Raw genomic sequence first — 25577 nt, 5'->3', positions numbered from 1 at the left:
CTGCTACTTTTGTATGATTGATGTGACGAAGTACAGGAAAGTGAAAGGAAGACAAGCTCTGCAGTATCCAGACGTACCATCATCTAGAGCACCTGTTCCACATGATGATAGCTTACCAGTACCACAACCACCAGAAAATGCAAGTTTATTTTTATCATACTCTCTTTACTTTTAATTAACTTCAATATATATACATTCACTTTCCTAAAGATATATGGAATACTGATGCTATCGTCTTTGTTGAAGTTGCTATATTTAGTTATTTCTTTCTTTCCAGATGGAAGATGCAATGGAAATTTCATCTGAAGGGTCAGCAGGTAGCAGCAGCCATGAAATGGGAGACGAAGATTTTGCACCAAGAACGACTTCGGAGCCTCACTTTCCAAGTCAGAGTGAGCTAGATGACTTAATCAGAGACTTAGGTCTTACTAAGTCAGGAGCTGAGCTTCTTACATCAAGGATGAAAGAATGGAATCTACTAGGAGAAGACTGCAGGACATCTGTGTACCGGAAACGACATGAAGAATTTAAAATTTACTATGACTTTAGTGATATGTGTTATTGTAAGGATGTTACTGGTTTGTTTACAGCCCTTGGACTCGAACATGATCCTGCAGAATGGCGACTGTTCATAGATAGCTCAACACGAAGTCTCAAAGCAGTATTGCTCCACAATGGAAATAAAAACCCATCTTTGCCTCTTGCACACTCAGTACAGAAGAAAGAAAACTATCATAATGTCAAACAGCTTCTTGAAAAAAACAATTATGCTAAATTCAAATGGGATGTTTGTGGTGATTTCAAAATGCTAGCCTTTTTGCTCGGCTTACACGGGGGATACACAAAGTATTCCTGTTTTCTTTGTTTATGGGACAGCAGGGCTGATGATGATCATTATAATAAAGTTCATTAGCCCCCAAGAGTTGAACTGCAGCCAGGAATGTTAAATGTTCTCAGACAGCCTCTAGTAGATTCGAAAAAAGTTTTATTACCCCCACTTCATATCAAGCTAGGGTTAATTAAACAGTTTGTGAAGGCTTTGGATTTTGGAGGCGAAACTTTCCAAGAAGTTTGTTTCATGTTTCCCAAGCTATCTGAGGCTAAGCTCAAGGGTGGTATATTTGTTGGACCCCAGGTAAACAAAATGTTGAAGTCGGAGAAACTGGAAAGAGCGATGACGAAAGTTGAAAGAGAAGCTTGGTGTTCATTTCGTGATGTAGTTCGTGGATTCCTAGGAAATCACAAGGACCCTAATTATAAACAAATAGTGGCAAAGCTTATTGAGAACTTCAGGAAACTTGGTTGTCGTATGTCCTTGAAGATACATTTCTTGCATTCTCACCTAGATTTCTTCCACGAAAACTTGGGGGCTGTCAGTGAGGAGCATGGCGAGAGATTTCATCAGGATATCGCAACTATGGAAAGAAGATATCAAGGACGATGGAATACTGCTATGATGGAAGATTACATATGGTCACTAGTCAGAAAAGACGAAAGCATGCATTCTAGAAAATCTCGATCGTCAAAGCACTTCTAATCATGAGAAGAGTCATCAAAACACTTGCAGTGCAAAGTTGTGTTGTTTATTTTGTTCTTACTAATATTGTAGCTCTTAAATACACTTCATATTATGAAAAAAATACTAGATGTTGTATAATTATCCTTAGAATGCTAAAGTAGATTGAATCAATTAACTACTGTAGAGAAAGGTTGCGTATATAACAATAAAATATAAAATCAAGAATAAATAAATATCGATGTTACGTCAAAACTAATGTGATATTTGGATTCAGTGACACGAAATACATATATAAACATGAAAAAATACAAATAAACAAAACATGTGTTACATTGTGTAATCAGAGAATCCCTTACGGAAATGTCTCCCAAACACCGACACCGCTGAGGTCATTTCAGAATTATTTTGAAAGTTATGTTCTTGGTTTGAGGTAGATGTAGTGTCGTGTATGATAACTTTCTTTTTCATTTAATTCTTATGCTTAATCAGAGCTTTTACCTTTCTTATAGTGTATTTGTTGTGAATAACAGGTTTTTTTTGTGTGTGTTTTGAAAAGTCTATCTAAGAAATCCATCTGGAAGTTCCTGTGATCAGACTTTGCACCATGTTTAATGAATTTCTTATATCCTGAGAAGTAATGCCGCATGAATGCCTCTGAATCCTCCTCTATCATATTGTCTGAACACTCCAATCCGTCAAACATGTCATCACTGTATTTGAATTGTTTATCGTTCTCTAGAGTTAAGTTGAAGGTGATCACCTTCCCTTGGAACTTGCATATAGACACTTTCACATTAAAGGTCTTGATGTCAGCATACAACCCAGGGGACATTTTACTGTACTCGTCCCTTAGTCTAGCTGCCAACACTTTATCTTCTTGGAATGTCTTCTTCATTATACCCTTGGTAGCTGTTAGCCACTTTCATATGTACTTCTGTCTACACTTCTTCGCTGTTTTGTCTCCTGGAATCGTATAGGTAGTCGGTATTGTACAGCCAATCACCCTTACGGAAGTGTCCCCCAAACACCGTCGCCGCTGAGGTAATTTCAGTATAATTTTGAAAGAGTTATATTTTTATTTATATATTGAAAAACTATTTATGGTGAAACTACAAATTGAAACATCAAAATAGAAATCTATGGTAAAACTAAAAATACAAAATAAAGACTATTTTAGGGAGTTGCTAAATGTGAAGGAGGATAGGGAGGGAAACGTAGTTGCAGTGGGAAGCACTAAGAAAATTACCATGATGAGTGGAGAAAATGGAGGAGAAATGTGGAAAGATGGTGAAGGCAGTTGTTAAGATGATGAGAGCAGGTAAGGCACCTGGGTTGGATGGATGTCATGCAGAATGTCTGAAAAAAGGAGGTACAGTGATGGTGGACTGGTTGGTGATGTTATTTAATGTTTGATTAAGAGAGGGTAGAGTGCCAGAGGACTGTAGAATTGCATGTATAGTTCCACTTTACAAGGGAAAAGGGAACAAATGTGAGTGTAGTAGTTTCAAAGGGATCAGCTTGTTAAGTGTAGTTGGGAAGTCCAATGGGAGGATCTTGATGGAGAGGATTAGGAGAGGAATAGAGGGAGTAATTGGTGAGGAACAGTGTGAGTTTAGGACAGGTAGGGGTCGCGTAGATCAGATCTTTGTGGTAAGACAGATATGTGAGAAAGATATAGGAAAAGGGTAAGGATGTTTTTTGGGCTTTTATGGGTTTATGAGTGTTGGGATGGTTTGGACACATGGAAAGAATGAGTGAAGGAAGATTAGTAAAAGAGGTGTGGAAGGGAAGGTGGAAGGAGTGAACATGAGGGGTCGACCTAGGATGTGATGGATGGATGGGGTGAAAGGGGCATTGGAAAGAGGGAAATGTCTGTTGAGGAAAGATGGGAGAAGATAGGGGTGAGTGGAGAGTAGCTGTATTTACCTAATTGTAGTATACAAATGTATATGGATGATGCTGTGATGCACGGAAGGGAGTGGGTAGGGGATGGGTGTGGGTGAGGAAGCATGTGCAAATGATATTTTGATGCAGCCCAAAGGAATTCCTCCCCATCTTCTTTTTTTCTGCATGAGGGGATGGAAATGGGGGTCGCTAATTAAATGAAGTGGCCTTGCTGTGGAGGTGCTGTCTCTTGCTGCATCGCTTTTGACCCAGGGCAGTGGGAGAGATGTAGGGATGACCCATCATCCAGGAGGAACCAAGAAAAGAGCCAGGGAGGGGTGGTGAGTGGGAATGAAGTACTGTACTGTATGTTGGGATGAAATGGGTGGGAGTGGATGGTTTTATGCCTCTGAGTTTGGCCACCTCCCTTGTAAGGGGGGAAAAGCCCTTGGTATATAATTGTATTGTGTGTCCAACTCCCTTTCCACCCCTGTTCTCCTCCTCACCTCCTCATTTCTCACTCTATCTAGCCTAGTAACCCCCATCATACTTCTCAAACTCCTTCTCTCTTATGTTCCATATTTCTGCCCCATACAGTGCTATTGGCACAATCACTCCTTCATACAGTCTCCTCTTAGCATCCATTCCCAAATGTCTAGTCCTCATTACACTTTTTAATCCACCAAGCATTTCCTTGCTTCTCTCAATCTACATTCTACCTCCACCTCCATTCCACCTTTTCCTGCTACATTTGCACCCAAGTATCTAAAACTGTCTACTTCCTTCAGTCACTCTCCCTTAATGCTCACTTCCAGTCTGCTGCCACTTTCAATAATAATGATCATGATGATAATAACTTCCTCGAATTCTACAACACAGCCATCTCAAATTATGACAAAAGAAAAAATATAGATTTAATATATCTAGACTTTGCAAAAGTTTTTTATACCGTCCCTCACGAAAGACTACTTACTAAATTAGCTTCACACAGAATAAGTTGTAGCCTATTAAGTTGGACTAGTAATTGGTTGAATGATCGAAAACAGAGAGCTGTCCTCAATGGCGAAACTTCTAGATGGAAGAATGGTACAAGTGGAGTTCCTCAGGGTTCCGTCTTGGGCCACTTCTATTCATAGTACTGGTATATATAAATTATATAGGCCACGGACTAAAATCAATTGTCTCTAAATTTGCTGATGATACAAAACTGTGTGGAATAGCAAATGATTACTTAAACCAATTAAATATTCAAGAATATTTAGATAAATAAATAAATATACCAAGGCTTTTTCCCCCTTTCAAGGGAGGTAGCCAAAAAGGGAAAGGCATAAAATCACTCCCACCCATTTCATCCTTAAATACACTCCACACCCCTCCCACCCTCCCTCTCATCTGAACAACACCTGGATGACGGGTCATTCCTGCACCTTGCCCACCGCCCTGGGTCAGAAGCAGTGTCGCAAGACACAGCACATCCACAGCAAGGCCGCTTCATTTAATCGGCGACCCCCCCTCTCCGTCCCCCCTTGCATATGAGGAGAGGACGGGGAGAAATCCCTTCGGGCTGCGTCAAAATTTGCTTACACATACTACCTCACCCCCACCCCCTGCCCATTCCTCCTCATGCAATCACAACATCATCCATATACAACCACTCTCCACTCACCTCTGTCTTCCGTCCTCTCCCTTCCTTCCTCAAGAATATTTAGATAAAATAAATAAATAAATGAATAAATAAATGAATAAAAAATAAATGTACGAAGAGGTGTCCTTCAAGGAAGTGTTTTGAGCCTGATTTTATTGTGTATACACTATATAACTCTCAAATTTGGTTAGAAAACATGGAGTTGACTCCAAATTTTATGCAAATGATAACAGTTGTACCTTTTGCTGAATGATGCTGAAAACACTGAAGCTAAACAAAGCAGAATCATGAAAGATGTGATTAGATGAATTCCAAGTAATGCTGAATGATAACAAAACTTAATGTCTTATTGTAAGGAAAAATTATCATCGAATTAATGAAAACATTATGACAGTAGGAAAGGCAGTAAAGGACTTGGGAGTCCAACTGATGAAATTAAACAGGTGGTAAGAACAGCAGGGTATCAAACATTACATTCGTCAGGAAATACCTAGATGGAACCACCATGAAGATGCTTGTCCATAATCACTTAATTAACAAACTTAACTACTGCAACTCATTGTAGTATGGTCTACCAAACTATCTCCTAAAGTAACTACAACTTGTTATGAACAGAGCTGTATGGTTAATAAAAGCTCTGGGCCCTCACCAAAGGATAATACATACACTTATAAACTTGCATTAGCTATCGATCAAGACACGCATAGTCTACAAAAATACCCTCTAAGACATAAGAAACCTGGCAGTGGTGGGTCCAGGATCAAAATGTGTGTGTGTATTTACCTAGTTGTATTTTACGGGAAGGGGAGCTATGCTCGTGGGGTCCCGTCTTCATATCTCATTTTATCTAAACTATTTTTAAATTCATGTATCGTTTTTGCACACACCACTTTCTCATCTAACTTGTTCCAACTGTCTATTGCTCTGTGAGGAAAGCTGTTCTTTTTCAAATCTCTTCTATAGTTGTCTTTTTTTATTTTCTTTCCGTGTCCTCTTGTATTTCTGTCATCCCATTTTATCAGATTCTCTCTATCAGTAATTTCTATGCCTTTCATGATTCTGTAAATAGCTATCAAATCTCCTCTCTCTCTTCTTTGCTCTAGTGTCTGTAGTTTAAGTTTTTGTAGTCTCTCTTCATATGATAGTTTTGAGAGTGTTGGTGCCAGTTTTGTAATTGCTCTTTGTATTCTTTCAAGTTTTTTTATACATTTTTTTGTACTTGGTGACCATATCGTTGCTGCATATTCCAATCTTGGTCTTATCAGGGTGATTAGGATTTTCCTCACCATTTCTTCATCCAGGTATGTAAATGCCACTTTGATTGTTCTTATTAAATTATAAGTTTCTCCAAAAATCTTATTTATATGTTTCTCAGGTGACATATTATTCATAACAATGACTCCCAGGTCCTTCTCATTTTCTACTTTTTTTATTCCTTCTTCTCCCAAATTATATGATCCTGTTATTCTGTTTTTGCTTTTTCCAAATTCCATTATACTACACTTTTTTGTATTGAACTCCATCTCCCACTTCCTACTCCATTCTTGTACTTTATTTAGATCTCTCTGTAGTGATTCACAATCTTCTTCAGTTTTCACTCTTTTCAGTAGTTTTGCATCATCTGCAAAGAAGCTCATATAGCTTTCAATTCCTTCATCCATATCATTAATATATATAGCAAACATTATTGGGGCCAGAACTGTTCCCTGCGGGACACCGCTTATTACTTCATTCCATTTTGAGTGCTGATCTCTTATCACTACTCTCATTTTTCTTTCTTGCAAAAAGTCTTCCATCCAATTTAGCAATTTACCTTGTATTCCTCCTTCATATTCTAATTTCTTAAGCAACTTCTTATGTGGTACTTTGTCAAAAGCTTTTTTTAGGTCTAGAAATGCACAATCAGCCCATCCATCTCTTTCTTGTATTATATCTATTAGCCTTGAATAGAAACATATTAAATTGGTGACGCATGATCGTCCTTGTCTGAATCCAAATTGCCTTGGATTTAGTACGTTGTTTTTTTCCAAGTATTTTACCCATCTACTTTTGATAATTCTTTCACATATTTTTGCTATTGTACTTGTTAGAGAGACTGGTCTATAGTTGGTAGGTTCTTCTTTATTTCCTCCTTTATATATAGGTACTATATTTGCTTTTTTCCAATCTTCTGGAACTTTTCCTTCTTTTAAGGAACTGCTTATTATGCTATGTATTTTGTCTGCCAGTTCATTCCTGCATTCTTTCAGAATCCAGTTTGCTATTTCATCTGGCCCATGTGATTTTCTGACATCAAAATTACCCAAGTGTGTCAATATTTCATTCTTTGTTACTTCTATTTCTTCCATAGGGGGGACTTTTTCCTTCCACTCAATCTCTTCAGGTTGTATATTTTCCCTTGTAAACACTGATTTAAAATGTTTGTTCATAATTTCTGCCATTTCCATTTCCTCAGTGTATTCAACTCCTCCTTGTCTTAATTTCTCCAAGTCTTGTTTGTTTTTCAGTTTATTGTTTACAAATCTGTAGAATAGTTTTGGTTGATCTTTACACTTTTCTATAACATCTTTTTCATATTTTCTTTTTTCCTCTCTGCACTTTTGTACATATTCATTTCTATAACCAGTATATATTTTCCATTTTTCAGGTCTTCTGTCTTTTTTCCATCCGGTCCAGGCTTTGTCTCTTTTGTCTTTTAACTCCCTACAACTTTTGTTGTACCAGCATTTTACATATTCTTTTTCTTGTTTTTGTCTTGGGACATACTTTTCCACTCCTTTTTTGTAAATTTTTGTCAAGATATTCCATTTCTCTTCCACTGATGTTTCTTCTTTGTATATTTCTTCCCAGTTTTCTTGTTGGAAGAATTCTCTTATTTTATCAAAGTTTGTTTTTTCATACATCATTCTTCCTTTTCTATATTGTTCATTTCTTTTCATATATTTTTCTTCATTAAGTTCCAGTTTAATCAATATGTGGTCACTTTTACCTATTGGTGTTTTATATTCAATCTTGTCCACTATTCTAGGTTCAGATGTAATTATTAAGTCTAGCCTCGATGGTTCTTCTTCATTTCTATACCTAGTGTTCTCTTGTATCCATTGTGTCATTGAATGGTCAGTAATCATCTCAAGTAGAGCATTTCCCCATGAGTCATCACCACTCTTTACTGTCATTTCTTCCCAGCAGATTTCTTTGCAATTAAAGTCGCCCATCATAACTATTCTTCCTCCGTCTTCCATTATTTTAGTTAATGCTATCTTTGTGTCCTCTAACATACTTTTATGTTCACTCTCCTCCCATGAGGCTGTTTTCGGAGGCACATAATTGATCACAAATTTTCTGTTCTTCTTATCTCGGTCTTCCACTTCTATCATAATCATCTCTACTGTATTCTTTCCATATATGACACCTTTCACGTTTATATCCTTCTTAGTCAGGAACATAACTCCACCCCCTTGTTTTTTCTCTCTGTTTCTAATCCAATAATTGTATGTATCATGTCCTTCACTGTTGGGTGGTAGTGGGCCTTTTAATTTTGTTTCTACAATTCCCATTATGTCCGGTTCTTTTTCTTTCAAATAATCATTCAGTTCATTCAATCCTGTTATCAATCCATCTATATTTGTGTAAGACACTCTTAGTTTTCTGCCACTTCCATTGTGTTCTCTGTTTCCCTTATGTTTTTCTTTAGTATGTCGAACTGCTTTATTTTCATGTTCACTACTCTCCAATAGAATCTCTCTTTCTCTGACTCTGTTCTTTCCTCGTTTTTTGCCTTAGCTTCAAGTCTTTTCTTCTTTTCTGCCTCTCTTTCCTCCTTATTCATTTCTCTTTTTATCCATACCTTTTTATATTGATCATTTGTTGCTAGTTTCCCTGTCTTGGATAGAATTTTCTCTGCCGTTGTTTGTGACCTGAATTTAATCTTAATTGGTCTGGTCTTATCTGTACTATATTTTCCTAGTCTGAATTTTTCCTCAATTTCCTTTATAATTTCTGGTTCATCTTCCTGGACTAATTTTAATAAACTGCTTACCCTTTCATTTTCCTCCTTGATTCTTGCGGTTCTATCTGGGTTATGTTTCTCTTCCATTCCTAATATAATTATACATTTCTTTTTGTCAGCTAATTCTCTTACTATATTCTCCTTCTGTCTCATCACTTTAATAACTGAGTCCTCATTATGTTCTTTCAATTGCTGTTTGACTATGTCAGTGAATGAAACCTTATTCCCTTCTTGAGTTATTCTCCAATTTTTAGCTTCTGTAGCTATTTTCTCACTGTTTTCATTACTATTCTTCTTCAATTTCTCATTCTCCTCCTTTACATTTCCTAACTGTCTTTTTAGGTCCTCTATTTCTTCAGTTAAGTTTCTGTTAGCCTTCTCTAGTTGTTCCAACCTTTCAATTCTCTGGAAAATGGAGTCTACATTACCTAACTTACGTTCCAAGTCCTCGATCACCTTATCAACTCTCTCCTCTAGTCTTATCAGTCGGGGGGGGGGGGGGGGGGGGGGGGGTGTTGTGTCCCCCCCACCCTCTTTAAATCCCTGGAACATATTCTCGTCACTTTCTACTGTATTGCTCCTCTCTATACTTCTAATCTTTACATTTTTATTAGACATTTGATCCTCACTAAGTCTTTTGTCATGTTGACCTTCCGCTTGTCTGGCTGGGCAAAGTCCTCCCTCCTCATTTCCTTCCATTTCCCTCAGTAATCCCTCCCCTTTTCCTCTTTTCCTACTTTCCACTACTGCCACGAGCAATTTCCCCCCCACCCTGCAAATACACTAGGTACTTCTCTTTGCGTTGGGATCCACAGACTTCACTTTTCTTCAGAACGTTCTTCAAGCCGTCCGTTCGTTGAAAGTGTGTGTGTGTGTGTGTGTGTGTGTGTGTTGGGGGGGGAGGCTAACTTGAAGTTTGTAAATATTGATGACACTTTAGGGGAGAGCTAACCTGAATTTTGTAAATATAGATGTTTTTAAACAGATGTATTCTGTAGCACGATCACAATTACTTTGAATATAAATTGAAGTACATATCATCACTTTAGTTTATATCAAAATATTTGACAAAACACTGAAGTGTTTTATCAAATACTGGGAAATTTTCTGCCACTTTATTACTACAACGTAGATTTAATATATCTAAACTTTGCAAAAGCTTTTGATACCGTCCCCCACGAAGGACTACTTACTAAATTTGCTTCACACAGAATAAGTAGTAGTCTATTAAGTTGGACTAGTAATTGGTTAAACGATCGAAAACAGGGAGTTGTTCTAAATGGCAAAACTTCTAGATTGAAAAATGTTACGAGTGGAGTCCCTCAGGGTTCCGTTCATGGGCACCTTCTATTCATAGTATAAATGATATTGGCCACGAACTGAAATATATTTTCTCCAAATTTGCTGATGATACAAAACTGTGTGAAATGGCAAATGACCACTTGAACCAATTAGATATTCAAGAAGATTTAGACAAACTACAGCAATGGTCTGAAAAGTGGCTAATGAAATTTAACTAAAGTAAATGCAAGGTTATGCCCATAGGTAAAAATGACAGTACAACTACAAGCTATTTGGAACTTCCATAACAAAAGTGGGTAGTGAAAAGAACCTCAGTGTAATTATCAGTAACGATCTCAAATCATCCAAGCAGTGCATTTCAGCCTCTGAGAAAGCAAATAAGATTCTAGGACTGATTGCGCGATCTTTTGACTTCAAAAGTCCATCTCTCATTTACAAACTATATAAATCTTTAGTTCCTTCACATTTGGTATATGCTTGTATGGTCATCGAATCTTATTACAGACATTTGTAGATTGGAAAAAGTAAAACAGTGTGCCACAAAGCTGATTTCCCCCCCAAAAAATCATATGAAAATCGATTAAAACATGAATCTATTTTCTAAAAAAAAAAATATTCAGAAGTGACCTGATACAGGTCTTTATGATTTTAAAGGGAATTGACGGTATCAAAAGCGACAACATTTTCATACTGAATGAGAATCAGACAATAATGGTCTCAAACTGTCAGGAAATACATTTTATTTGGATGTGGATAGAAACAACTTCGCCAATCGTATAGTTTATGAATGGAATCAACTCTCTGCTGAGGCAATGCAATGTACATCTGTTCGAAGCTGTAAGGTTCGTTTGGATAAATACATTAACAAGATGTTGTAATTCCTGTCATTTGTTTTATACTATTATTTATCTGCCCATTCATTATTGTAATAACAAATGGACACATAAGTAATTACTTACAATTTACCTGTTTATTATTCAACTTTACATACCAGTATTTGCTTTATCATCATTTATACTATTTTTTATATATTTATCATTATATTTTTTGCAGACCTAGTTATGGACCAAAAGGTCTCCTGTCTGCATGCTCCTCCTTTGTAATCCTTTCTCCGACATACCGGTGTACACGAGGCAGGTTTCTCGACCCTTGCTAAGAGGTAATGAAAGAACAAATTTGGTGAGGGCTTCAGCCCCCTCCCTGGATCCGCCACTGAAACCTGTTAAGGTATCTACTGCAAGACTTTCATTTAGATACTGCTCTGACACCGAGCCACAGTGAAGAAAAGCATTGCTTTTATGAGTCTAGAGTTAACCTTGAATTGGGCTTTGAGCTTTGGAAAAGTGTCCCATTGTTCAACGATGACTTACCTGGGAATGTTGAAAATGGTCCCACCAGCCTCACCTGAAAAAAAACACCCCCTGTGTGAAGGGTACGCAAGAGATTGTTAATGAGAAATGCCTAGTGTACCGCCATCATGTGTTCTGTAAAATTCAGTCAAATTTTGACAAGGTTTCTATTTATGTTTAATTGAAAGGAAATTTCTCTATGAACGAGGCTACAGGTGTATCAGACCACACACACATATATAACTTGATATAAAGAGATGGATTGGAGCCCAAGAACAGCTCCAGTTTTGAATAATTTAATTAGGGGAAACCGGTTACAGGTCTGTGAAAGATAAAACTATACTCTGTTCATGCCTTTTAGTACTAATTTTATGGTCTCTCCTTAACATAGTTATAAAGATATTCGTGTGTATTCATGAATAATTGAAAAAAAAAAGCATTTTAGGATAATAAAAGATATTCTAACATATATATTATTTAATTGCAAAGTGATTATTTGATATACCATGTAGAAAATAAGATTATACACTTTTATCTGGCATGTTATTTATATTGCTCAGAAAATAGTACAAATATACACCTATGCAAAGCCTTGGTGAGACCAGTAATAGAATATCCATGTGTCCCTCTCTACACTCTATCAATAAACCAACCTAATAGCTTCGTAAAGTACATTAGAACTAAACAAGAAGTAAAAGAAAATAGGCTAACTAGCTTAGCTACTCCCAATGAGTACACAAGGTGTGACATCCCCTTCTTTTCGTTACAATGCACTACCATTATTTTCCAAACTTAAACACGACCATCAGGCGGTGGCTCTCTTTCTGGTCTACTAATCTCTTACCTAGTTAAAAAAAAGAAATAAATAAATAAGAAAAAAAAAATCACATGTATGAATATCAAATACATTTTACATATTTTCAATCACTTCAACAACCAGAATCTCTATTAGATAAGGATGACACCTAGATGAATATTTACAAAAGAGGTAAGAGAGTATTTGAAGTCATTTAACTCGGAAATCATGTGATGTTGAGGAACATGATTGACCATTGACCACAAAGCCTCCTTATTTAGTTTGGATCCAAAGTGAGACTTGAAGACTTGTCCCGATTTACTTCTCCAGTATTTAAAAACCACCATGAAGCCTTAATTAATCATTTTGTAAGAAAACTGCAGATTTACACAGGTCACATTGGAAGGTCTTCTCTCCAGTGTGGCTCCTCATATGATGTGTGAGATGACACTTCTGTGAGAAAACTGCATTGCACAGGTCACATTAGAAAGGCTTCTCTCCTGTATGGATCCTCATATGCCTTGTGAGAATACCCTTTTGTGAGAAAGCTGCATTGCACAGGTCACACTGGAAAGGCTTCTCTCCAGTATGGACCCTCATATGATATGTGAGATGAGCTTTTCGTGAGAAAGCAGAATCACACAGGTCACACTGGAAAGGCTTCTCTCCAGTATGGGTCATCATATGATCTGTGAGATGAGCTTTTCGTGAGAAAGCAGATTGGCACAGGTCACACTGGAAAGGCTGCTCTCCAGTGTGGGTCCTCATATGATGTGCGAGATGAACTTTTCGTGGAAAAGCAAAATTACACAGGTCACACTGGAAAGGCTTCTCTCCAGTGTGGGTCCTCATATGCCTGCTGAGACTATTTTTATATGAGAAAGCAGACTTGCACAGGTCACACTGGAAAGGCTTCTCTCCAGTGTGGGTCCTTATATGCCTTGTGAGACTACCCTTTAGAGAAAAAACAGATTTGCACAGGTCACACTGGAAAGGCTTCTCTCCAGTATGGAACCTCATATGATGTGTGAGCTGAACTTTTCGTGAGAAAGCAGAATCACACAGGTCACACTGGAAAGGCTTCTCTCCAGTGTGGACCCTCATATGGTCTTTGAGAGTACCCTTTTCAGAAAAAGCAGATTTGCACAGGTCACACTGGAAAGGCTTCTCTCCAGTGTGGGTCCTCATATGCCTGCTGAGACTATTTTTACATGAGAAAGCATACTTGCACAGGTCACACTGGAAAGGCTTCTCTCCAGTGTGGGTCCTCATATGCACTGTGAGATGACCCTTTTGAGAAAAAGCAGACTTGCACAGGTCACACTGGAAAGGCTTCTCTCCAGTATGGATCCTCGTATGATGTGTGAGATGAACTCTTTGTGAGAAAGCAGAATCACACAGGTCACACTGGAAAGGCTTCTCTCCAGTATGGGCCCTCATATGATATGTGAGATGAACTTTTTGTGAGAAAGCAGAATCACACAAGTCACACTGGAAAGGCTTCTCTCCAGTATGGGTCCTCATATGATGTGTGAGATGAGTTTTTTGTGAGAAAGCAGAATCACACAGGTCACACTGGAAAGGCTTCTCTCCAGTATGGGTCCTTATATGATGTGTGAGATGAGTTTTATTTGAGAAAGCAGAATCACACAGGTCACACTGGAAAGGCTTCTCACCTGTATGGGTCATCATATGGTTTGTGAGAGTACCCTTTTCTGAGAAAGCTGCATTGCACAGGTCACATTGGAAAGGCTTTTCTCCTGTATGGATCCTCATATGCTTTGTGAGATTATACTTTTGTGAGAAAGTAGATTTGCACAGGTCACACTGGAAAGGCTTCTCTCCTGTGTGGGTCCTCAGATGTTGTATGAGAATACCCTTTCGTGAGAAAGCTGTATTGCACAGGTCACACATGAATGGCTTCTCTCCAGTGTGGGTCCTCACATGGTGCATGAGACCAGTCTTTTGTGAGAAAGCAGAATCGCACAGGGCACATTGGAAAGGCTTCTCCCCAGTGTGGGCCCTCTTATGCACTGTGAGATGACCCCTTTGTGAAAAAGCAGAATCGCACAGGTCACACTGGAAAGGCTTCTCTCCAGTGTGGGTCCTTAAATGCATTCTGAGACTTTCCTTATGTGAGAAAGCAGAATCACACAGGTCACAATGGAAAGACTTCTCTCTTGTGTGGGTCCTCATGTGCCTTGTGAGTTTATTCTTTTTTGAGAAAGCAGAATCACAGAGGTCACACTGGAAAGGCTTCTGTCCTGTGTGGGTCCTCATATGTTTTGTGAGAACACCCTTATGTGAAAAAGCAGATTCATACAGGTCACACTGGAAAGGCTTTTCTCCTTTGTCATTCCTCATATCTTGTGCGAGAGAACCCTTTTGTGAGAAATCAGAACCACACAGATCCTGTGTGGGTCATATGACCTTTGAGGTGACTTTTGTGCTATCTGAGATCACCCTTTTCTTACAGAGTGGAAGCACACAGGTCACACTGGAGAGGTTTATCATGTAATATCTATGATGATCAGGGATATAGCTGTGCTGCATATGTCACACTTTTTCATAGTATGATACATGGAATCTACAGAGAGCTCTTCCTTCCAAAGCAATACTGATAGATACCGTCATCCTGGAAAAAGATGTAATTAAAAGACTGACATCTAACTCTTTGAAATTGTGTAATACACTGTAATAAGATGATGGATTTTTCATATGTAAAGCATTTCATACTAAACTGTCTTTGTACCTAAACAGACCTTTTGTACATGCCATCACCTAACATAACACAGATAGAAACAATAACAGATATGGTGCTATGACATATTGTGATCTATTTTTTCATTAGAAACATGCTGAAAATCATCCAACAGCTACAAGCATACTCTCCTCACCACGACCAGAATTACTTGAATTTTGTTGTATTTGTTTTCCTCACATCACAACATTTGGAAGTGGGGAATGGCACAGCTGGCCGCAGAAGAAATATTCTGACATACTCCATCATAATATTCCATGTTTGGGCTCACAAGACCTCAATCTAAACATGACCTACTCTAGGGTTTATTCAGTTTATCTCACTCAAATTTGTGATGCAAGTTACATTGTTTAAGATACACTGGTAGGTGGTGTACCTGTGTTATATCATTTTTTGTAAAATGTAATCAATAAAATTGATCTAAGTAGTTGTAGAGGTACTTTCCATATTTTTTTTGTCACACTTCCTAAAATACCTGTTTGTCGACTAGAAAAATATACATATAAGATAGACCCACTAAAACAATCTCAGCAATAATGAAGAACTCAGGTAAGAACTTCTATCAAAGGCATAATATACACAAATCCAGTCATCTTTCAGGATGCCTGTGACATCTCCCTTACTAGTTGTGACACTTTTATGATAATAACAAAAAAGAAGAAAAAAAAATCTTGTTCTCTTTGTGCAACATCTGATGTTAGTTTTATCTCAGTTTAGAAGGTGCCCCTGCCTATTAACTTTAATCAACATGAATTTGAATCTTCTGTAAGCTTTGGGCTCAGTTGAGCATTTACCACATCACTCCTTCTAAGATATGAACACTATACAAGAACATAATAATAGTATGGATGGATGTACTATCATCAGCACTTACATCCACTACATTGGCTGGATAGTGCCTTGTGTCACAGAGTTGATCTGGCAACTGTGTTCTTGTTTACTTTGTAGTGAAACAATATTAATGGGTCGGAGCACCCACTAATAAAATGACCAGTTTACCATTTTCACGATCTCCATTATATCTATGAAGATGATATCATGGGTGTGTATATATATAATACTGATATGATCAAAAAGAAAATCAGTGATCAATACTAACAGCAGTCAAGTGGTGGCTGGTGACATGCACATCTCATTATCATGTTTACAGTGTTTTAGCCCCGTAACACCACTTCAGTGGCGCAAAGTGAGTTGAGTCTACGTGACAGACTTCCCATTTCCATACAACAGTTTTTATCTTATTGTTTCTTACGAGTGCAAATTGGGAAGCTCATCAAAATTTTACAAAGGATTACAAAGGAGCATGCTGACAGGAGACCTTTTGGTCCATAACTAGGTCGGATGCAAAGAAATTATAATAATGATAAATAAATACATAAATAGATAAAAATCATAATGATAGAAATAATAATGAATAGGTAAACTTTGATAAACAAATAGGTAAATAGTAAATAATAATAAATTGACAGATTAATGATAATCAAGCAAATAATAATAAAGAGACAAACAATAACAAATACACAAATAAAATAAATGGAAGGCATTACAGTAGACCCTCGTTTTACGCGGATTTTTTATGCGCGGTTTTGAATTTACGCGGATTTTTGGGTTTTTGTATATCTATATATATATATATATATATATATATATATATATATATATATATATATATAGGCGACAGCTAATCATTGTTTCTTTTTCTAAATTTATTATTGTGACAATATAAAATAGATTTCATTTGTTTTTTCATTGGTTTTCATTTGTGTCTGCATTGGATCTGCATTTTTCTTTTAGCCAAATATATTTATCTCTGTTCACAACAAAAAGGCTTGGACCACCACCACCATATTTTTAGACTGGGTTCATAACTGTTTGTTGCCGGAGGTGAGGGCGCACCTGGAAGGGCTTGGTATCCCTAAAAAGATTTTGCTGGTTTTGGACAATGCCCCAAGCCACCCACAGTCCCTGGAGGGACTCTACAATGATGAATTGGAGGTTGTCTTCCTGCCCCCTAATACAACTGCCTTACTTCAGCCGCTGGACCAGGGTGTCATTCGGGCATTTAAGGCCTATTACACACGGCTTTCTATGTCTCGAATGCACTCTATCCTAGATGAGAATCCAGACCTGGGCATCAAAGAATATTGGAAATCATTCACAATTGCAGACTGCCTCACTATTGTGGAAGGGGCAACCAAGGAAGTTAAGCATCAGACTGTCAACTCCTGCTGGAAAATTCTGTGGCCAAGCTGCGTCCATTCTTTTACAGGCTTTTCAGCGGATGAGCAAGTGGAAGATCAGGTGAAGAAGACTGTAGCCTTAGCAAAGGAAGTTGGCGGTGAAGGATTTGCAGATATGGAGGAAGAAGAGGTTCGGGAACTGGTTCGTGGCCATGCAGTTGAGCTGTCTGAGGAGGAACTGGTGGAACTCGTCCAGTCGGCCAGTGAGGAGGAGGAGAAGGGCAATGTTGAAGAAGAAAGCCAGCCACAGGAAGGATTAACTTTGGACTCATTGGCAGCCTTGATACGACAGGCCTCCGCTCTCAAGGCTGCCATTTATGAGACTGACACATCCATGGTGAGGGCAATTGCGGCGCAGAATGGCATCGACAGTGTTATGGCGCCCTACAAAGCCGTTTTGCAGGACATGAAAAAGCGCCGAGTACAATTGCCCATCACCATGTTTTTACAGAAACGTGGTGGTCCAGCTAATTCTGATGCCGAGTCCGACTAGACTGCTACCTAGACTACTACCCCTTCTACATATATTCATTTCATGCACTGTTTTTTCTTGTTCTTTTGTTTGTATTGTATTGTTTTCCTATTTTTCTATTGTATTATTTTGTTCAATATGGCAATTCATTGTGGAAATAAAATTATTAGGGTTCTAATGATTGTTTTGGTATATCTCCTTCAGTGGCGGAATTTTACGCGGATTTTCGTTTTACTCGGGAGTTCCTGGTCCCTAACCCCCGCGTAAAATTAGGGTCTACTGTACAGCATTTTCATTTGGCGATTATCTAAACCAGTGGTTCTTAACCCCTGGGTCGCGACCCAAATTTGGGTCGCCAAGGCATTTTATTGGGTCGCTAAGTGGTTTGCAGAAAATAGTTACTTTCCCACTACAAATATATTATAATTACATACTGTAATAATTAAAATACATGATGCCTAGTTTTAGGATTCTAAGCAGACCATGATTAAATAAAAACTCCAAAGCAGAAAATTTATTTGAAGTGTTTTGAAATTTCAATGTAAAACTGACAATATCTATGTAGGCTTGGGTCGTGATGCTTGATTTGTGCAAAATTTTGGGTCGCTGCCAAAAAAGGTTAAGAACCACTGATCTAAACGAATCTTAAAGCTTCAAACTGAAGTATATTGCACTGCCTCTGCAGGAAGTTCGTTCCATTCATTAACTATATACTTGGAGTTGTTTCTATCCATTTCCAAATTAAATCTATTTACTGACAGTTTGAGACCATTATTTCTTGTCAGATTCTCATTCAGTGGGAAAATTTGTCCCTTTTGATGTTGCCAATTCCCTTTAGAATCTTGAAGGCCTGTATCAAGTCACCTGAGTCTATGCTTTTTTTAGGGAAAACAAATTCATATATTTTTGTCAATTTTCATACAATTTATCTTTTATACTCAGAATCAGTTTTGTGGCTCACCATTGTGTTTTTTTTTCAATCTGCCAATGTCTTTAATGAGATTCGGTGACCATAAAGAAACAGCATATTCAAAATATGGACAAACCGATTTATATAGTTTGTTAATGAGAGATGAACTTTTGAAGTCAAAAGATTCCACAATCAGTTCTAGAATCTTGTTTGCTTTCTCAGAGATTGAAATACACTGCTTAGATGATTTGAGATTGTTACTGATAATTTCAGCAAGATACTTTTTACTATCCACTTTTGTTAATGAATTTCCAAATAACTTGTAATCGTACTTACTGTTATTGTTACCTATGTGCATAACCTTGCATTTATTTATGTTAAATTTTATTAGCCACTTTTCAGACTATTGCTGTAGTTTATCAAAATCTTCTTGAATATCTAATTGGTTAAAGTGATCATTTGTCTTTCTGCAGTTTTGTATCATCAGCAAATCTGGAGACAATAGGTTTCAGCCCGTAGTCTATATCATTTACATATACTATGAATAGGTGCCCAAGAACAGAACCCTGTGGAAGTCCACTTGTAACAATTTTTCCATCTACAAGTTTTGGCATTTAGAACAACTAGGTTTTTGATTGTTCAAACAATTATTAGTCCAACTTCATAGGCTACCACTTATTCTGTGTGAAGCTAATTTATTAAGTATTCTTTGGTGGGGGACGGTATCAAATGCTTTTGCAAAGTCTAGATATTTTACTCACAAAAATGTTACAATCTGCACACTGAATTCAAAGTGAACTTCATATATTCTAGATTTTTGTACAGAGGAAGACAAGATGGAGTCTCATTCCCCAATAAGAATGTAAAAACAATGTAAGCAAAAAAGACAAATGAATTCATAAATATAAAAATGCTTGCCAGTCTTAATCTATTCTTTTAAATTGCTACTGACATTAATATCAATTTAAAGTATTTATATTTATGGCTCAAATACTCATAATGATAAGAACTTGCCAATGAATTGGGTATGAATTGCAGTTGTGAGACCTGACCTGACCAAACCTACCCTAGCCCCTTGGTAAATAAAAAATGTTATCTATTTATTATTATTATTTTTCTTTAGCTATTAACGTTTTTTTTTCGGTAATTATACCTGGAATTCAAATTACTCGGATTAACCAAACCTATCTGTTGATATAGGTAATTGCAGCTGTGAGACTGCCAAACATCTTGATATATATCCACACGTTTACCCCTCCTCAGAATGCCACATAGGAATTGAAGTGTAGCAAATTCAGAATCAATGTGCATGAACTAAACTACCTTACCACTATATGATTCCACTTACAAATTCAAGAAGGCACACTTGTTTGGCCTGTACAATGCACAGCCATGGCAACGTACTCTCCCAACAGCTGAATGTGCGGAACTGAAGGTTTGACGGGCTATCACACAATATGTAAATAAACAAAGCCAACGACTTTAACAACAATTGAGTAAAATGCGAGAGTTAAAGGAGATACTGACTATGATGAATCAACGGCAGGGAAAATATTTTTCGGTAAAGCAATAATACATGTTAAAAATGAGAAACTACAAAACAAAAACTAAGGGAAACAAGATAAAAGAAATTGAAGGAAGCGGACAGAGTATAAACAAAGAAAAGTCACAAAAGAAAAAAATTAGAACGAAAATCTTTATAGACAGTTCAACTAGGAAATAGTTATATGTATGTGTGCTAAATAAAATCACCTCGGACATCGACCTGAATCTGAGGACTGAAACTGCGAAGGTGCAGGTTTTCTATTTTCTATATATTTTTCAGTTTTCCTATTTCTACTCTTTATTCTATTTTCATATTTAAATTCTTATACTTTATAATCTATATTTTATAATTTATATGTTATATTTTTTATATTATGTATCAATATCTTATATTTTTCTACCCATAATATATATACATATATATGTATGTATATATATATATATATGTATATATATATATATATATATATATATATGTATATATATATATATATATATATATATATATGTATGTATATATATACATATATATATGTATGTATATATATATATATATATATATATATATATATATGTATATATGTACATACATACATATACCAAGGCTTTTTCCCCCTTACTAAGGAGGTAGCCAAAAAGGAAAAGGCATAAAATCATTCCCACCCATTTCATCCCCGAAAACACTCCACACCCCTCCACCCTCCCTCCCATCTTAGCCCCTCCTGAATGACGGGTCATCCCTGCACCTTGTCCACTGCACTGGGTCAGTAGCAGTGTCGCAAGACACAGCACATCCACAGCAAGGCCGCTTCATTAAATCGGCGACCCCCCTCTCCGTCCCCCATATAAAGGAGAAGACGGGGAGAAATCCCTTCGGGCTGCGTCAAAATTTTGCTCACACACACTACCTCATCCCCCATCCCCCCATCCATTCCACCTCATGCATCACAACATCTTCCATATACAACCATTCTCCATTCACCCCTGTCTTCTGTCCTCTCCCGTCCTTCCTCAACAGACATTCCCCTCTTCCCCAAAGCCCCCTTCACCCCATCCATCCATCTCATCCTAGGACGTCCCCTCATGTTCACTCCCTCCACATCTGCCTTCCATACCTCTTTTACTAGTCTTTCTTCACTCATTCTTTCCATGTGTCCAAACTATCCTAATACTCTTTCATCAACCCTATCTCCCAACTCCCTTTCCACCCTGTTCTCCTCCCCACCTCCTCATTCCTCACTCTATCCAGCCTAGTAACCCCCATCATACTTCTCAGACACTTCATCTCAAACACATTCAAGCTCCTTCTCTCTTCCTCTCTTATGTTCCATGTTTCTGCTCCATACAGTGCTGTTGGCACAATCACTCCTTCATACAGTCTCCTCTTAGCATTCATTCCCAAATTTCTATTCCTCATTACACTTTTTAATCCACCAAGGCATTTACTCGCTTCTCTCAATCTACATTCCACCTCCACCTTTACTCCACCTTTTCCTGCCACATTTACACCCAAGTATCTAAAACTATCCACTTCCTCCAGTTGCTCTCCCTTAATGCTCAGATTACCGCCCTCACTTCACCCTTCCTTATTTCTCCTCCATTTTCCTCACTCATCACTCTCATCTTCTTAACATTTCCCACTGCAGCTATCTTTCCCTCCCTATCCTCCTTCACATTTAGCAACTCCCTAAAATTCTCTGCCCATCTTCCCCTCACTGCCTTTTCCTCCATTATCATCTCTCCATCTGCACCTTTTACCTTTTCTTCTCTACTTGATTCGCCTCCTCTTCCTCTCTTAATTTCTTTCCAAAACATCTTTTTATTACTTTCAAAATTTTCTGTCATACTCTTACCCCATTTTACATCTGCTCTCCTCTTCGCCTCCTTTACCTTTTTCTTTACTTCTCTTTTCTTCTCTTTGTACGTCTCATATGACTCCCTCGTCCCATATGTATGTATGTATGTATGTAAATATATGTGTGTGTGTGTGTGTGTCACAAAATCCCTGGACAGTGGAAGGAGAAGGTGGTGGTTATGGGGGCGTGGGAAATACCTACCTTAAGTGAGGGATGAAGGGGGAAGGATAGCCGCAGTGGGAAGCCGAAGTCCAGGAGATTTGAGTCACCGACCGGGACCACGCGCGCTCCCTTCTCGGCGCGCGTGTATATAACTCAAAGGGGGGTGGGACAACTCATTAAGTAGACCGTCCTAGGCTAATCAAACAGATCATCCTATTGTGAGTTTTATTGATCCAGATTATTTCTACAATCAAACCTTGTTGGCATGCAACTCAAATCTATAAAGGTTGGTCTAAAAGATAATAAATTCTTCCTACAGTATTCTAACTCCCTGCGCACCTATCTATGGGTCCTATTTAGTAAAACACCAATATCATTGCTTGCTACCATCCTTAGGGGGCTTCTGCTGGTTGCCGGGATATCTTCAAATAGGCGCGGGTCCCTCGTTCTACCATCAAATAATAAATGTATAAGGAGAACGCCAAAGAACAAAACAACTACAGAGATAAATAAAAGAATTAATAAATAACATCACAAACTCCCTGAGGAGCCGGTTACATATCGCACTTGTTATCAAAACATATGCATGTACCTACAGAGTAGCTCCGACCCTCCCCATTCTAGTGGATAAACCATTAATATACCTTGAATTCAATAGCCTATATAAAGGCAAACATAAAACATGCATATAAAAAAAAAAAATCCGAACGCACCCCCTGGTCAATCTCAATACGCCCTTCTAACAAGTTGTCCAATACGTCCTTCCAACCATTTCTATAGAAACCATGCAAGTGGGTCTGCCCCCACTCTGTTACACTTAACTTCCTTCATTTTCAATACTGTCGTCTTCTACTAACACCCCAACCCTCCTCCTTACACCCAGCTTCAAACTATCTATCCCCCCCCCCTTTTGAATATATATTTGATGAGCAGACGCAGAGCCAGCTTATCCATGCAACCAGGCTCTAACTCTTTCGTATGCGGACGACACTAACCACATCAGCAGACACAAAACGCTGCAGGGAGCGTTACACGTAATGCAAAACATCCTAGACGGGGCACGCACGTGGGAGCAACAGTGGCGCATTAAGACCAACGCGTCGAAATACAATGCTGTATACTTCTGCTGCAAGCGAACCAACAGAACAATCGCAAATACTCCTCTTAAAATAAACAACACAAACATCCCAGTGAAGGACCATATCTGTGTGCTGGGTAGCACACTTGATAGTGGCCTTACCTGGACCCCACACTCCCGCAAGCAGGGAGCGAAGGCTAGGGCTGTGCTGGGAAAGCTAAGACGCTTCAAAACTGCAACACTGTCCACCAAACGTCGATAGTACCTAGCCCTCGTCAGACCGATTCTGTGCTAGTCCCCGGGACTATTCACATCAAAAAACACTTATAAAACACGAACCAATAAGAGTTTTAAGCTGAAAATTTCAGGGGTTCTTAGTTTTAATACACTTGTTGAATGTGCCAAAAATTAACAAAATCAAATGATAAACAATTACACATATAAAATTACATTTTTTTTTCATTGAAGGAAAAACTTTTTAGAAAAAAAAATGCACCATGGAATTTGTCTCCTCGTAAGCTATATTTTCATACCAGATACCTTTACTTTTTTCATTGTGTAATTGTAAGACATTAAACACCTTTTTCTCAAAATTTTGTTCTTGGCGCATACGCCCCTTGGGCACGGAGGTCCCATATGCAACAATTTCCTACCACAACTGACTATAAAATGTTTCGTTTGTGATTTGTTTCCTTCGTTGATACTCCGAACGCGAGAATAATCTTATCCTAACTGTTTTGTTTTTCCTTTGTTTATACTCCGCCCGCCTCCTTCCTCTTTTCTCTTGCTTTCCATATTTTGTGTAACGTCTCCTTTTTAACATCTATTTTTGCTTTCCCGAATAAGAATTTCCCTTCCCTCAATTCATCATTGTCACTATCTACTTATGTTTCACTCCATTATGCGAAGCACAGTGTTGCCGTCCTGTGGAAACTCATCATCGAAACCGATAGATACGTCATCCAGCAGACATGGCGTCATCAGCGGAATTATGTCCGTAATGTCCCCTTTCTTCTTAAATTCAGAAGTATATGATAGAAAAAATAAAATTACAATTCGATATGTCTTGTTATTGTGTTCCCTAGATTAAGATAGGTTTAATCACGTACGAATATTACTATGAATGGTGGTACGTGGTGATTACCTGCACTGGACTACGGAAATGGCCAGCTCAGTATTTATTGCTAGACTTCCTCGTTGCATTTACCTCTGTGACAAATCACAAAACTACCATCCTCCATCACCTACACATATCCCTTGTGTAATATAACCTAGGTTGGCCAGATACAAGTCCATATGCTGCATCATTACATTGCATCATTACATTACCGGGTAGCTGCTTCAGTTAGTGATATGGCGAGTGATTGTGTTACCGTGTTCAGCGCCGATGATGTACAATCTCTACTTAGTAGAATTGAAGCCTTGGAGGATGCTGTTAAGTGCCTTAAGGAGAAGAATCGAGTTCTCCGCTCGAAGGCCCAAAATACGGAAGACAAAATTAGCAATGAGCATGGATGGAATACGGTGAAAAATAAGATGCGGAATAGTGGAAAAAATTCCTCACCAGCCCCACTGAGCTACAAGAACTCATTTCAAATATTAGCGAAACTGCAGGAAGAAACTAATGAAATCTAAGAGAAGAAGGGAAAGGCAGATGCTGGATCCCTGCCCACAGGTAAGATTTTGGTTGTAGGAGACAATCAAGTGAGGTACTTAGACAGGGCTTTCTGCGATAAAGATTTTTCTAAAAACGTGTTATCTAAATTGTATCTATTTTCGGGGTTGTGTAGCCCTACGTTTAACACGCTACACTTAGAGATATTGAAGTTCATTTGCCATTTCACCGACCATGTTAACAATTTATTAAGATCATCCTGCAGAATCTGGGCGTCGTCTCCTGACCTAATGAGGCGTCCTATGGTAGTGTCGTCCGCAAACTTACTAACATCACTATTTATCCCATCGTCTAAGTCGTTTATGTACATAATGAACAATAAGGGACCCAAAACCGAGCCCTGGGGGACCCCGCTAGTAACATTGCCCCACCTA

General features: G+C 38.1%; 1 protein-coding gene across 1 annotated transcript; it reads right to left on the bottom strand.

The window, feature by feature from the left end:
- Positions 1 to 12208: 12208 nt before the first annotated feature.
- Positions 12209 to 20556, bottom strand: LOC143031899 (uncharacterized). Its single transcript, XM_076196263.1, has 2 exons — positions 20236 to 20556; positions 12209 to 15139 (listed from the first exon to the last, which is right to left on the bottom strand). Exon 2 carries the CDS (start codon positions 14866 to 14868, stop codon positions 12988 to 12990), a length of 1881 nt encoding a protein of 626 aa, XP_076052378.1. The 5' UTR covers positions 14869 to 15139; positions 20236 to 20556; the 3' UTR covers positions 12209 to 12987.
- Between the last annotated feature and the right edge of the window lie 5021 nt (positions 20557 to 25577).

The sequence above is a fragment of the Oratosquilla oratoria genome, chromosome 12 (genome assembly GCF_046742065.1).
Source record: "Oratosquilla oratoria isolate Oo_2021 chromosome 12, ASM4674206v1, whole genome shotgun sequence".
NCBI classification, from domain to species: Eukaryota; Metazoa; Arthropoda; class Malacostraca; order Stomatopoda; family Squillidae; genus Oratosquilla; species Oratosquilla oratoria.
The sequence above is the reverse complement of the archived record's forward strand: the minus strand, read 5'-3'. Positions and strand labels throughout refer to the sequence as shown.

Excerpts from the sequence above, each read along its gene's own strand:
- LOC143031899 (XM_076196263.1), bottom strand. The coding sequence starts at position 14,868 with ATGAGGAATGACAAAGGAGAAAAGCCTTTCCAGTGTGACCTGTATGAA.